Source organism: Lactuca saligna, chromosome 8 (assembly GCF_052625555.1).
Source record: "Lactuca saligna cultivar CGN05327 chromosome 8, ASM5262555v1, whole genome shotgun sequence".
In the NCBI taxonomy this organism is placed as follows: domain Eukaryota; kingdom Viridiplantae; phylum Streptophyta; class Magnoliopsida; order Asterales; family Asteraceae; genus Lactuca; species Lactuca saligna.
Window position 1 is genome coordinate 172614106 of NC_136424.1, and position 12457 is coordinate 172626562.

Below are 12457 nucleotides of genomic sequence, written 5' to 3' on the forward strand. Positions count from 1 at the left end.
ATTAATTAGTGTTCTAAATATTTTTTTCTCAACAATTTTTTTCCTTCAGTTATAGTTAATGTCGTTTTGGTTATGTTAGTAGTGATTGAAATCATGATAGCTTATGGAAAATGTTTGCAGTTGAAGTCACGAAATTTAGAAGCTCTGTATGAACCTTCTTCAAAAGGTATTAATTTTTGTAACAATACATTTTATATGATTTTGGGGTTTTACCGTATCATTTTATCAATTCATTTATTATTTGTCTATTTTTGTGCAAATTCAAGAAAATGCCAGGCTTACACCTACTTCCACTCTATTACTTGGTTATGAGTTCTAAGAGTTCAGTAATTAATTCATGTTTTGTTAAATAAGTACTTTGAAACAGACATTTCTACCCCTCTTTAAGATTTCCTTTTACTTATGATATTATGTTTATAATGTGCTCAGATTTATTTTCATTGTGTAGGTTGCAATGTGGAACCGGGCCGTATCGTTTCAGTTATTGGTTCCTTACAATATGAGAATTCGGACCATGTTCTATCACCTACTTGGTCTGCAAGAGTCTTTTCACCTTCTGGTGTTCCTGACATTCAGTGGAGACCTGGAAGTTCCTTCCAAACTCAGCATGAATACACTTGTACATTGTACTGTATCTACATTAACTAAAATACTATTAATGTATTTAATTTTTTTTAAATTTTAATTTTAACAAGGACGACTCCGTTGTAGAACTGACAGATCAAAGGGAGAAACTTTTGCAGAAATTCCAATAAGTACAACAACAACGAAGCGGCACCCTTCTTGGAATGCCGCCTATTTCTTGAGGAACTTATAAGCAATTTTCAACACAGCAAAACTCTCTTCTACAACAGGTTTCTCCTTCATATTTCATATTTTGTAATTCTTCAAATTATTTTTATTTTAAATAAATGATGTTATTGTTATGTTAATATGTTCACAGTTTAATTCCCAAAGCTCAAGTGGATGGGGTGGGGCACCGCCAGCAAGTCCTAACACTGCCACGTCAGCACAACAACAAAATCTAATCCATTTACAGTCAAGTCAACAAATGTTAACTGGTTCTAAAGATAGCGGTAAACTCTTTGACTTTTTTTTAACATTATTGTCAAAGATAAATGAAATTTAAAAACAAATTACAATTTGAAGCAGCAAATAACAATTCAAAAGTTGATGACATTGAACAACAGCAACAACAAATACACCAACAAAGTGTTACATCTGATGACTCAATACCTGATCCTGCACAATCTCCTGTCCTTAACAAGAACACTTCCAATGAAGAAGATTCAATCGTCTCATATGCATTAGACATGCAGCAGGTATAATTTATTTTCAATTCATTTTTCTTCTAGGGTTTATATTTTAGAATATAATTTTTTTAAGGATCTGGGACTATGACAGAAGCAGCACAAAGCACACGCGATGTTGACCTGTCACCTGGTCAGCCATTACAATCAAACCAGTCGGTTAGCCTGGGTGTGATTGGTAGAAGAATCCTAACTTGGGTGCAATTGGAGACAACGTTAGTGGGTTAGCCGTGTCCCTAGGTGGGACCCACGACCAACAATACAACCTCCAAATGCTTGAGTCCGCCTTCTACAAACTCCCCCAACCCTGAGACTCAGAACGTCCCAAAAGCTACATTGCAGTAAATATTATTACATCATACTTTCATTTTTTATTTTTTATTTAACTCTTTTACAGAGGCACCCTGCGGTGACCCCGTAAAGCTATCCGCAAGTGCAAGCTCCAATTGTGAACAACTCGGCCTTTTCGGAACGTATTGGATCCGACAACATTGGGACCGATACTTTATTTTTTTTCACTTATTATCAATAGGTATTTTTATTTTTATATCATTTGTAATTTTTATTTTAAATTTTTTGAAATTTGTGTGATTTCATGCACAATGCTTATCAACACTATCTGGCTGCAAAAGAATTAAAGAAACAATCATGGAGGTACCATAAACAATACAACACGTGGTTTCAAAGATATGAAGAGCCAAAATTTGCTAAACCGGAACCGGGTCAGAACTGTCAGAGATAAAAATCCATGCAAATCTTTTTCGAAAACATTCTTTGTGGAATTTATACCGTGTACAGGTGACTGATTATGCTATGCTAAATTAAGTATTTTCTGTTCTTACTTGTAATAAATAATATTCTATGAGGCTTTTTTTTCATGTGTGCTTCTTTTAAGGATAAGTGAAGAATTACATGCATGTTCTTCAAAACTGCATTGCTTTTTAATTTTGGTGTTCATGCTCTCAACTGGGTAATGATTATTAGATAATAAATAGTTTTTGATTATTTTTACACGGAACATCAATGGCTTCCTCCATGCTTTCACATTCCCTGTTCCCGTTCGTGCACAAGTTTATTTATTTATTTGTTTTTGGCAGATGATCTGCTGATGGGGAGATCCTCGGTTGATTCAACAAGTGGTTTTAAGGATGATCCACAAGAAAGGTGGCATATTGAGTTCCAACCATGGCCCTCATAAGCCCCTATTGAGTTCCAACCATGTAACTTGGGCAGTTAACTAAAAAAAATAGATTTCAAAATAATCACAATTTAAGGGATATTTTAGGGATATTTTAGGCAATTTTTTCATAATAATAGGCTCCTATGGTCAGATAGAAAGTTGCGGCTTAAATTGTGATTATTTTGAAATGTATTTTTTTTAGTATTTTGGTTAGAAAAATTGATTTATGTGTTCTTCATTACAGGGTATTTAGGAATTCTGTGTTTATCAATACTTGATCAAATGACATTTACAAAGAACAAACAACAAAAAAACAGTCGCATCCGATCCCCGCAACGCAGGGGTCCCCACCTAGTTTAAATGAGTCGTGTTTGGGTTGACACTACTAGAAAAAAGGCCTTTTACAACGCTCATTGCGCGTTGTAAAACGCTCAGATGACGCGCAAATGCGCGTCAAGGAAGGCCCTATCATAACGAGAGACGACGCGCATTTACGACGCGCATTTATGACACGCAATGCGTATCATTAAAGCCACTGTCAAGAAAGGCCATGTCATAAATGAAGATGACACACATTTTTGCGTATCGTAATTTTTATTTTTATTTTAAAAAAAAATTATTTATAGGTTTACTAATTTTCAAATTGCATTTCATGTCTCATAATAGAAAATAAAATACTATATACAAAAAATACAATCCATTGCATAAAAGTTAATGTCATACAAAATAAATAATAAAATACAATAAATAAGAAAGATAATTCATTGCACTAAAATGCAAATACAAATAATCATGGCTAACTACATAACCTAATACTACGTTGTTATTAAGGGACATCATCATAACTCACTGAAGGTCTTGGAAAAATGTTCGCATCATCAACTCTTACACCAAGCTTGCTTTAGTAGATGACTTTCACACAATCAATATTGAAATAGATGCTGCTCGGGCCACCATAGATGTTGCTCGAACTTACCGAGCTCAAACTTGCTAACGAAAACCCAAAACCAAACAAACACTATATCAGACACAATATTTAAATCAAAAATAAAAATGTAACGAACAGAACCTTGAAAAGCATAAAACAAAACTTAAAATTTACATGAATTAAGCTTCCTATATAAGTGCTCCAACCTTGTGTGGGCCCAATTCCTTGAGAATGAGGAAGAAAAATTTGTAAATAAGTTAGCAATAAATAAATTTTTGGAATTGGAAATTAAATTGTTTGGATAATATCATGAAAATAAATGAAGGATTTCATAAACCAACCTGTTCTCTTGCCAAATTTACCCATCCACCATAAACATAACCAAGGGCAATTCCTGTAGGTATGCACATGTAAAATATTCCCAACCAAGTTGTTCTCTATAAGAAGAAAAAAAAGATAAATATGTTATATTTATATAGGAGTATTATCATCATATGTAGAAATATTGGGTGATTTGTAGAAAAAGATGGAACCTGAGATAATTTCTTGAAAGATTCATTCATTTATCTCCTTCGATAACTCTATATATGTCTTGAAACAATGGAATGAAATCAAATGTTTCTGAGTGAGTCGGATTAAAATTTTAAAGATTATTAAACATAACCAGTTGCTAGGAATAACCAACCAACAGAAGAATTTAAAATAGACAAATAATAAGCAAGAGTACTTTAATTAAATAAAGTACATTATTACCAGCTAGCAATTTTGCTTTCACAAACTGCAAAAAGAAAAAACAAACTTAAATTTATAGCTCTTGAAATTACTATAATAAACTAATTTATGATTTGTTATTACCTGGCGGAATAACACCCATGCATAACAGGTGTGGTGAATAGTCTCTGTTATTCCCAAGATACGCCACGTTGACTTTAGAAGTTCAAGTATTTCTTCCACTTCCTGCATACATTCATAAAATATAGCTGTTTGTTATGCATCATCATCATATATGCTACTTCCATTTCTTTCTTAAGGCTTGTTAAAGCTACCCAATGGTGTTGCCACTTCTTGCATTTAACTCCACTAGTAAATACAACATTAGAAGTTTAATGTTAATCATTCTACCATGGTTTGTAAGGGTACAGGTGGAGGGAGGGAATTTAATCAATTTATAACAAAATCATGCTTAACATTGGATATAAAATTTACATACCTCAGTTAGTTTCCCCTCATCTAGAACATCAAAAATGCTGGAAAGAAGTTTCTCATATAATCTGACATTCAAATGATACCCATCTGCCCAATGACATACTTCACCAGTTAAATCACCACGAGCTGGCCTCTCTGCAAGTGCAATGGCAATCTCCCTCAAAGATCTCAAACATTCTATGCGTTGAAGTTCACCTACAGAAGGTGCAAATGACTGAAATAAGACAAATTTAAAAAATGATAAAGTAAGAGCAATAGAGCATAACATATGTAAAAACTAAAAAGATCTCATTTTAACCTCAGATTCTTCAATTCTTGCCAACAGAATCCTCATTCCACTTGCTTTGCGACCAGATTCTCCAAATCCCACAATTGGGTGATTCACAAGTCCTTCCTCCAACATATTCAACTGAACTAACACAACATTGGATCAAACATCTTACATCAATATTAGTTAAAGTTGGAAATTTACTTACACATGCCCATGAATAATATGATAAGGCTACGAAACAAAACGGAGAGAGAAGGTACTAACTTGTCTCTTTTGCCATCTTATGTAAGCTTTTTTTTTCAGAAAATTCGGTTCGAGAAACAGAGGATAATAACTCGAGAGGAATCAAAAGAGCATCCATTCTTTTCCCCACTTTTCCAGCCATTGCATTGAGTAGCCCTTGTCTTGTTCTAATGTCCATCGCCTCAGAAATCTGAGTTTACAACAATCATTATTATTATCAAGCACAACTTTGTGGGGTCCAGAGTCTACTAGTTAATAACATGACATAAGGAAGTAGCATATACTTTATATAACTAATAGTAATATTTGTAATAGAACTCCTATCTGGTAAGAGCAAACCTAAACTCAGTATGGTTTCTAACAGTCCCCATCAATCATGTCCAACATGCAAACAAACCATATATCATACAAGCAAAATAGACTACTATATAAAACAATGTATATATAAAACAGAAATATAGTTTGTACCTCCATCTGGACACACATTGTCTCCAGTAGGCTAGTCAAACCAGTCGATTGTTGGGATTGATTTGTAACTTGTTCACTCTTACTCCTTCCAAGCTTCTTCAACAATTTGGATTTCTTTTCTTTTTTCTTCTCCTTTGATGGCACTATAAGTCCCCTACTTAAACAATCATTACATAATAGTCAAAAGGTAGTTTGGCAGATTTGTAGTCCAGACAGAATCAATCACAGCAAAATAGGAATTCAAAAGAAATGCTAAAACTATGTGTGTGTACAAAATAAAGTTCATGCACAGAGCCAAAGATAGAAAAGAAAGAAAAGATACCCCGAAGCTCCTGCAGCAGCCAGAAGGATTTCATAGGCAGATTCACGAAGATCGTCATCAGTTATACCTGAGAAATGACCAAACACATAACTTAACACACCAATTTCAGAAGATGATAAAATATTTTCATAAAACTTTCCATCATTTGTGTTTACCTGTTGCAAATGAAGGCAAACCCACAACAAGATCAACAGTATCATTCATTGTTCTCCTTGAATACCTACGACTATTCAGTTCCTCCAAATCATCATTATCCTCAAAATCATCAATGTCATCAACAGTTAAATTCTGAGCTGGACCCGAGTTAAAAGATTTTGAGTTGGATATAACTGGTTCATCCTCTTCTGTTGCCTCAAAGGGGAGTGATGTTATGTCTGACATAATGGGTGATGGGGCCACAAAAGGAACAGCTGGTGGAGCCCTCCTTGGAGGTGAACCTGATAATTCAGGATTGGTAGCCAAAAAAAAAACTCACCTTCAGACCCTGCATTCTTTATTACACAGAAAAAAAAACAAATAAATGAATAATAACCAAAAAAGGAAGGTGATGCAATGTTCAATGATTCCTAGTAATAAGTGCCCAATGATATATCTACTTCCATCCCCTCAAATCTGCAGCAACTACCAGTATGGGATGTCCTTTATTGATAACAATCTTTGTTCTTCAGAAGTTCTATCAGCTAAATGAAGTGGCACTTGTTTTTTTTTTCTTGTGAACAAACAGCTTGCGCTCAACTTTATGTGTGAGGTTGAAGGCTGAGGTTGTGGCATGTGGCGTTGTATATGCTGCTGCCCGAAGAGTACATGTTCCCCTACCCGAAAATCCTCCATGGTAGGAAGCATTTGAGGTTGAGAAAAGTGGTATAGATGAAGTGTGTAGAGTTCTAGCCCACTTGTATAGTCTACCCAAGGCAGAATATTTACATGTATGCAAAGAAGATGGGTCCTTTACTACAATGTCTCTTGTAACAATTGTCACTCATGAGTCAAAAGCCACAGAAATTGGTAAGATGAAAAAAGAACGTCTATCTAAGGAAAGGGAAAAGATAAAGGAGAAGGAAAAAGGAAAGGGAAAGGGAAAGACATAGGTTAGTTTGTTTCAAGTTGTAAATATGAAGCGATTCTTAGTCTCATTGGGTTACCTTTAACAAGTAACTCCCACAAGTTATTCTTGTTCTCATTAGGTTATGCCTCAACATTTAACTCTAATACATCACTTAGTCTAGAGATTACTCCTATGTAGATAACACCTTAACATGATATCACTGTTTTCATTTATACTTTTAAGTACCAAAATAATTATTACATATTTAATAATTGAATATTAATATATTGGTGATAAACTGAAAACAAAAAAGAAGAATGTGATCTAATTAATATCCGATTTTTAATATAAAAAAATCCATATGATAACAAATTATAGTACTGTATAATTATTTAATTAAATGTAATATTAAAATAGAGATTGTAATTACATAGAAAAAAAAATGAGCTTGCAAGTCTTTCACATATTGAAAGAACTGATCTAGCTGGCTTTCAAATGTGGATGAGGTGGCATTGCAATTTGGATTGAAAACTCTGGTTTTGGAAGCTCTATGACCATTAATATCAATGCATTACCACTCTTCTTTCAATTATGTCACATAATTACATCTCAGATCCTTACAGTCACAATATTCTTTTAAAAGTGGTCCCACACTAACAACTCGAAATACAGATTAAAAACCAAAAGTAATAACAATTGATAAAATAAATCGATGGATTAGTGCAATATTTAATATATTACATTAATATTATAATCATAAATTGGGCCACAAAACAATTTGCAAGTCTTTGGACCTGTGAAATACATTGGGTAACATGACATGATTTTAAGCATATGTGTCTTTCAAAAGTCAAGTAGTGATGCAAATGCTCTAATACTTATTACGGATTTGAATAAGTGATAAAACCCAACCCATTGCTGAAATTCCTAAACAAAACAAAACATTATACAAAACAAAACGTTATACATATATATTTACTAATTAGTTATGATATGGGATATGTACTGTAATTTTTGTGTAATTGTAATCGGTCCCTTTTGGTAGGATCTTAGGATCCCAATTACATCTCACGATCACTATATTGTAAATCTAAATATGATTATACGTTGGATCCCAATCTTTTAACAACTTTGAGTTGAACGTCCAAGATTTGGTAGAATTTTAAGCACGTTGATGATAAAGATGGCAAATAATAGGCCCAATGTGGTAGATGTTTGAGGTAGTTTACAGTATGCTTTCACGACATTGAGTTGTAAGTATTTCAATACTTTGTTTTGGTTGATTTTAATGCTATATAAATATGTTCTAATGTTTTATATTGTAATTAGATGACATGTAAAAAATGTTGGACAATTTATTGGGACATGCCAAAATGCATGGAAATTTGAACCTTTTCATTTCGATAATGACATAACACGGAAATTGTTCATAAATTTGATGCTTAAGAAAGTGCTATTGTTTGATTTCTTTAATGGGTCAAACGTGGTAAAATTTATTCAAGGAAAACAACATTACTTGCATTTTTATATAGATATAGACAGTGTTGCAAAACTCGGCCTACTCGGCCGAGTACTCGGTCGATTACTCGGAATTGACCCTTTACCGAGGCGAGTAATGTCAACTCGGCCAAAAAATTCGGATTTAGTCAAAATCGGCCAAAAATTGCTCAAACTTGGTCAAAAATCGGACAAACTCGGTCAAACTCGGGCCTACTCGGTCAAACTTGGTCAAAGGGTCAAAATTGTCATAAAAAGAGAAAAGAATCAAGAATTTCAAGATTAATATGTATAATGCACTTAATGATTTATTATTTAACACAAACATGTGATTATTACTACATATATATCTTAAATTTTCAGTAATTATCCACGTAGTAAGACAATTATTTATATTTTAGTTTTTATGTATTCACATGTATCTAATTATGGTTATATATTTCAATCAAATTATGATTTTGACATATATAATTTTCCAAAAAATATTTCTACATGAATTACCGAATTCGAGTACTCTCCGAGTACTCGCTACTCCTCATTCGGCCGAGCAGGTACCGAGTAGTGAGTTCTACAACATAAGATATAGATAAATAAAAACTTTATAGACTGCCTTCTGATTTGGTTCATTCCGATTTACTTAAGATATAGATAAATAAAAACTTTATAGACTACCTTATATATACATTAATTTTGCACGCATGATAGAAATACAATTTGTTAATTACATAAAATTATTTCATGCCTACCATGGACTACAATGAATGTTATTTCCTTGAATTCCTCAGCCTACAAGGTGCCATATCGAATACTGTTGTCCACACACTTCCCAAAAACATGGTGGAGTTGAGCGAAAACATTGTTATATTCTAGACACTGTTTTTACGTTACTCATCTCCGTTCAATGCCCATAATATTTTTCGGGTGGGGCTGCTCTTTTAGTAGTCATCCTTCTGCATAATCAATATTCACATAAAGCTCCATATGGAAAACCCCTAATTACAATATTCTTAAAGTTTGGGGTTGTGCTTGCTTTGTCATAGGAAGACACAAAAGTTCAAATTATTTATAGCCTTTGTTGTTTTATGGGATAGGGTATTAAATACAAAGGATATCTGAGGTAGGATCCTATCTCTAAACGAATTCGTATATCCAATCATCTAGAAAAACATAATGTTCTCCTCCAACATATCAATTCTAATGTGATTTTTTGCATTCAGTCTTTACCAATCTATTCAGCTATTTCCAGACCAACCTTTGTTTATGTGCTATCTTTTGAGATTATTGCCCTTCCTTCGTCTCCATCTATGGATTTGTCTTCTAAAACATCATCTATTGTCCATCCTAAGTCTCCATCATACATTGCCATCTTTCACCATTTTCTACCCATGAATCTACTCCTAACTCTTCCTCTATGGACTCTTGCGAAATTTCTACAATGCATGAGGATTCTACGACCAACAACCGTTGATCCAACCAAGTAAAAAATATACCTTTTTATATTCATGATTACAAGTATTACTCTACTCTATTTTTTCGCATACCCCATCTTCATACGAAGAAGAACTTACCAACCCATTTTTGTAGAAAGCTATATCTAAAGGATTGTGAGCTCTTAATAAGGATTAAACATGTGGCGTTGTCCCTTTACCTTCAGGAAAGATGATCATTGGCTCTAAACAGGTTTTCAAAGGTAATATAACTCTGATGGCTCTATTAATCGATATAAAGCTATGTTAGTTGCAAAAGGTTAAATCAGGAGTATGAAATTTACTATAAGGAGACTTTTTTACCGTATAGAAGTTAAATGCTTTTTCTCCGTAATGGTCTCGGTAAGGAAGTTTATATGAAACCCCCTCTAGTTGTTTCTAAGAAATGGGATCATATTTTTCGTGTAAAAAATGTTTGTTATGATAACAAATAGTGATCGAGAGTTTGATTTGAGAAATTCACCACCATCATTTAGTCTTCGGGTTTTAGTGTTTTACCGCTATCAACTATGACATCAGACATCTCGTTAAAATTGTTGCATCAAGTACTATTCTTAGTGTTATCTATGTGAATGACATAATTATTTTAGGTGGCAATGTTCATGATCTAAAAAAGTTGGTTAATTTTCATTTTGAGCCGAAGTATCCGGGTTTACTTTTTTTGGTATGATAGAAGAATATATTAAAAAAATAACTCTTGCAAGAAGCTAGAGAAAAACCATTGCAAACCGGTGCAAGCTAAAACTGGGTTATGAAGCTAATCAACCTAGTTAATTTTAGCCTTTCTACTTCTATTACAAATCTAGAAATATGCCCCATCAACAACATTATCAAACAAATCATATTTTCAAGGAGTAGAAGATCTAAAAAGCAGAAAATTTCGATAATTGCACACAAACTCCATAAAGAAGTTATCACCACCGCATCAAAAGCCTTTCAATGACCTCCTAGCAATCAAGTCAAATTTACCCAAAAGAAATGGGAGTGAATAGAAAGACATTTAGGAACCCCAGACGCCACCAAATACCAATTCCCACCTACAAATCAATCGAGAGGGAGCGACCTAAGAAAAATGGCCAATCGTCTCAACAAAATAAGAACATAACGAACACAAAATTGAGTACATTGTAATGCCCTAGACGAAAGCCACTCCCTCTTCGAGATGTTATCCAATTTGATGGGCCATAAGAGAATGTTCAACTTGATAGGAACCAATTATGCCACCGAGTCTCTATCCCCTTGTCCTTAGCATAACCTTGTCCAAGATGACACGAGCATACGAAACTGAAAAAGAATCATTAACATCCAACAACCACCTGACTTATCATTTCAATTAAGAAGTGAAACGGTTTGCATTAGAGAACCAAAGTCTGACTAGTGCTCCTGCCCTACTCCGCCCTTAGGAGGTCGCTTCAGGGGATGAAACTCCCAACCAATGTTCACCCGGTCTTTAACCAAGACATCCTTATGCAAGTCCACCGAAACCCTGTGGAAGATTGAGGAAAGGGATTGACGTTGGCATCACGCCAAAAAAAAAATCCGTGAACACCTCATTACCAACTCGAATGGGAAAAGGCCTATAAATTTGTTGAAAAGTATAGAAACAATTTTTTTCCCAACATCAAAGATTCTTATATCATTTAAGGACAGAGAACCAGAAGGTTTCCATGTACATACAAAGGAAACCTCACTACAATCACCTATTCTACTCTCTAAACAAATCACTCAACCTAATCTAAACAGATTATCAAGAATACATCATAATATCAATGAACCCTAATTTTTGAGAGATGAAAAAAACGAGAGAGAAAGTTACAGAGGAACGTGTATGTGTAAAAGAAAAAATGAATCTAATTCCCCAAAAACGCAACTGCCCTTCCTTTATATCATTGCGTCAGGATTGTGGTTTAGATCCCAAAATCCACGCGTCTGATTCTACATAAGTTTGATAAAACGAGTCGCAGTTGTAACAGCCAAAGTTTGGAAAGTCAAGAAAAGAAAGAAAAACCCAATTTTAAGGGGAGACTCGGCGAGTCCAAGGAGGGACTCGGCGAGTCCGAGCGGGATCCGGGTCGAGGTGTAAGCGACCGACTCGGCGAGTCGGCCAAGGTGACTCGGCGAGTCTGGTCTAAGTAAAGAAAACCCTAAATCCTCGGGTTTGCTCACTATTTAAGCAATGATATGTGCCCTAACTCGCCTCCTTCACCCTCAGAGAGATTGTGAGAAACCCTAAACCATTCCTTGTATGATTAAAGTGTTTTGGTGTGGATTGGTAAAGGATTGAAGAAGAAGAAGAAGAAAGGACCTAAAAGAGGAAGTGTAGAGCAAAGATCCAAGGCCAAAGTCAGAGTTCATTGAGGTATGTCCCAGAATTATCCTGTTTTGTGCTTAAAACCTCCATTAGAACACCTCTAAGGCTAGTTTAATGTATTTTCCAAGCTTTATAGTTGTATGGATGCCTTATTGGGTCGAGATATCCCTAGATCTATTCATTTAAGAG

The 12457-nt window shown here is 34.4% G+C and overlaps 1 protein-coding gene and 1 pseudogene across 1 annotated transcript; one reads left to right on the forward strand and one right to left on the reverse strand.

Annotated features, from left to right (window-relative positions):
* The first annotated feature begins 1397 nt into the window (after positions 1 to 1397).
* On the forward strand, positions 1398 to 2052 carry LOC145010312 (uncharacterized; annotated as a pseudogene).
* A 2849-nt stretch (positions 2053 to 4901) lies between these two features.
* LOC145010313 (protein unc-13 homolog) lies at positions 4902 to 6309 on the reverse strand. Its single transcript, XM_078968870.1, has 5 exons — positions 6084 to 6309; positions 5929 to 5995; positions 5607 to 5760; positions 5160 to 5328; positions 4902 to 5038 (listed from the first exon to the last, which is right to left on the reverse strand). Exons 1-5 carry the CDS (start codon positions 6307 to 6309, stop codon positions 4902 to 4904), a joined length of 753 nt encoding a protein of 250 aa, XP_078824996.1.
* Between the last annotated feature and the right edge of the window lie 6148 nt (positions 6310 to 12457).